The sequence below is a fragment of the Cariama cristata genome, unplaced genomic scaffold (genome assembly GCF_000690535.1).
Source record: "Cariama cristata isolate BGI_N322 unplaced genomic scaffold, ASM69053v1 scaffold27492, whole genome shotgun sequence".
Lineage (NCBI taxonomy): Eukaryota > Metazoa > Chordata > Aves > Cariamiformes > Cariamidae > Cariama > Cariama cristata.
In genome coordinates, this window is record NW_009605923.1 from 1 (window position 1) to 1,667 (window position 1,667).

The window sequence follows — 1,667 nt, forward strand, 5'->3', positions numbered from 1 at the left end:
CTTGTCTGTGTCCCACCGTGGCGAGGAGCAAGGTCCCCTAGATGTGTCTCTCCGCTGGCACTCGCAGGGAGAAGGGCAGCTCTCCGGAGGGCTTTGGTAGCTCAGGTTGTACATCCAGACGTCGGTTAGCAGGTGAAGTCCTCAAAGGTGCCCCGGGCCGGGTGATGAGGTAGGATGTTGGCTGCGTACGTCATGCCTGCCGGGTGGCCCCGTATGCTTTCACAGGGATTCTGCTGGGCAGAGAACGGACAGGATGCTGGGGTCACTGGTTTCACCCAGACCTCTGCAGAGGGCGAGTCCTGTCTCCCCACAGCATCTCTGCCTGGTGCCTCTGCTCCTTTCCCAAGCGCTCCCCAAAATGGTGACCCACCACCACCACCACCCCATGACACATCTGGGGCAGCCGCTGAGCTGCAAGAGGGGACCAGCAGCTCCCGTGGCGTGCCCAGCACTTACATGGCGTTTCACATCATCCATGCTCAGCGTGACGCCCTTGTCTGTGTTGTTCCTCTTGTGATTCTTGCGGCACTTGCCCCGCCGGCACAGCCGGTGTTTTATCACCTGCGAGAGCCAGATTTCAGTACCATGGGGGCTCATGAGCAGCTCTTCCCTGTGTCCCGCATGAGCATTTCGGATAACCTGGGCCCTCTGGCAGCCGCGGGACAGCAGAGACACTCACCTCGTAGGCGTAATCAAACAGCTCCAGGACTGTGAGGATGCTGGCCCCAATGAACAGCCCCATCTGCCCTCCGATGTCACCTGCAGAGGAGAGGGAAGCCATCAGGGTGGCACAAGTCCAGCATCCAGTGGCAGAGAGAGCAGAGAAAGGGCAGAACTCGTCACCGCTGTGACTGGTGCTTGGCCCTGGCAGCGAGGTGCCTCGCTCTGCATCCACGCTGTCGGCACATCCCGGTGCCTCGGGAACAGGGCCGTGGTGCCTGGCACCAACATGAGACAGCCTTGTTGGAGGGTGCCGGCTGGGTGCTGCTGCAGGGCCCCCAGCACAGCCACCAACACTCACCCAGCAAGCCGGCCACCTCGTACGCCTTCTTCTGCTCGATCGTCTCATAGTTCAGGGCTTCAAAGAAGATATCCAGCACCAGGATGTTCTCCCTGTGCAGGACATAAGTGGCGTCAGGCTGGGATTTGGGATGGAGAGACAAAATGCCACCCCACCGCCGTGGCCGCAGCACGTTACCCTATGTACTGCTCCGACTTGTTGTATTTCTTGGCCAGGTACTTGGCGGAGGCCTTGCTGGGGATCTTCACCATGGAGAGCTCTTTGCCGTAGCGAGTCACGTTGCAGGGCATCTAGCAGACGCAGTACTCGTTGTCATTATCCACCAGGACATCTGGGCAGGGAGCGAGGGAGATGGAGAGATGGAGAAATCCAACACGCACAGCTCGGTCCCACAGGGCTGGGCAGCCTCACCTAAGGCCGGATCCGCGCACTCCTTGTACTGCTCCGGGGTGCAGTAAGGGGCATCGCCTGGAGGAGAGAGAAAGCAGGTTTTCCCGGTGGGACCGCGTCGGTGGGCTGAGCCGGGCGAGGGCCGGATCCTGCGGCGTGGGGGGCTCACCTGGCATGTGCACCATGCGGCAGTTGCAGTTCTCCACCAGGTAGCGGGTCTCGCAGTCGATGCGGCAGGCGGTGATGCTGTAGGTGT

At 61.0% G+C, this 1,667-nt stretch overlaps 1 protein-coding gene across 1 annotated transcript in view; it reads right to left on the reverse strand.

Moving 5' to 3' along the window:
- Positions 1-125: 125 nt before the first annotated feature.
- The window catches only part of LOC104158508 (acid-sensing ion channel 1-like), a gene marked incomplete at its 5' end in the record, with an annotated part of 2,471 nt that continues 929 nt past the window's right edge, over positions 126-1,667 (reverse strand). The window contains 7 exon segments of the mRNA XM_009696180.1: positions 126-230; positions 457-561; positions 680-759; positions 1,022-1,113; positions 1,199-1,352; positions 1,433-1,489; positions 1,581-1,666. Coding sequence (XP_009694482.1) covers positions 126-230; positions 457-561; positions 680-759; positions 1,022-1,113; positions 1,199-1,352; positions 1,433-1,489; positions 1,581-1,666 — 679 coding nt within the window.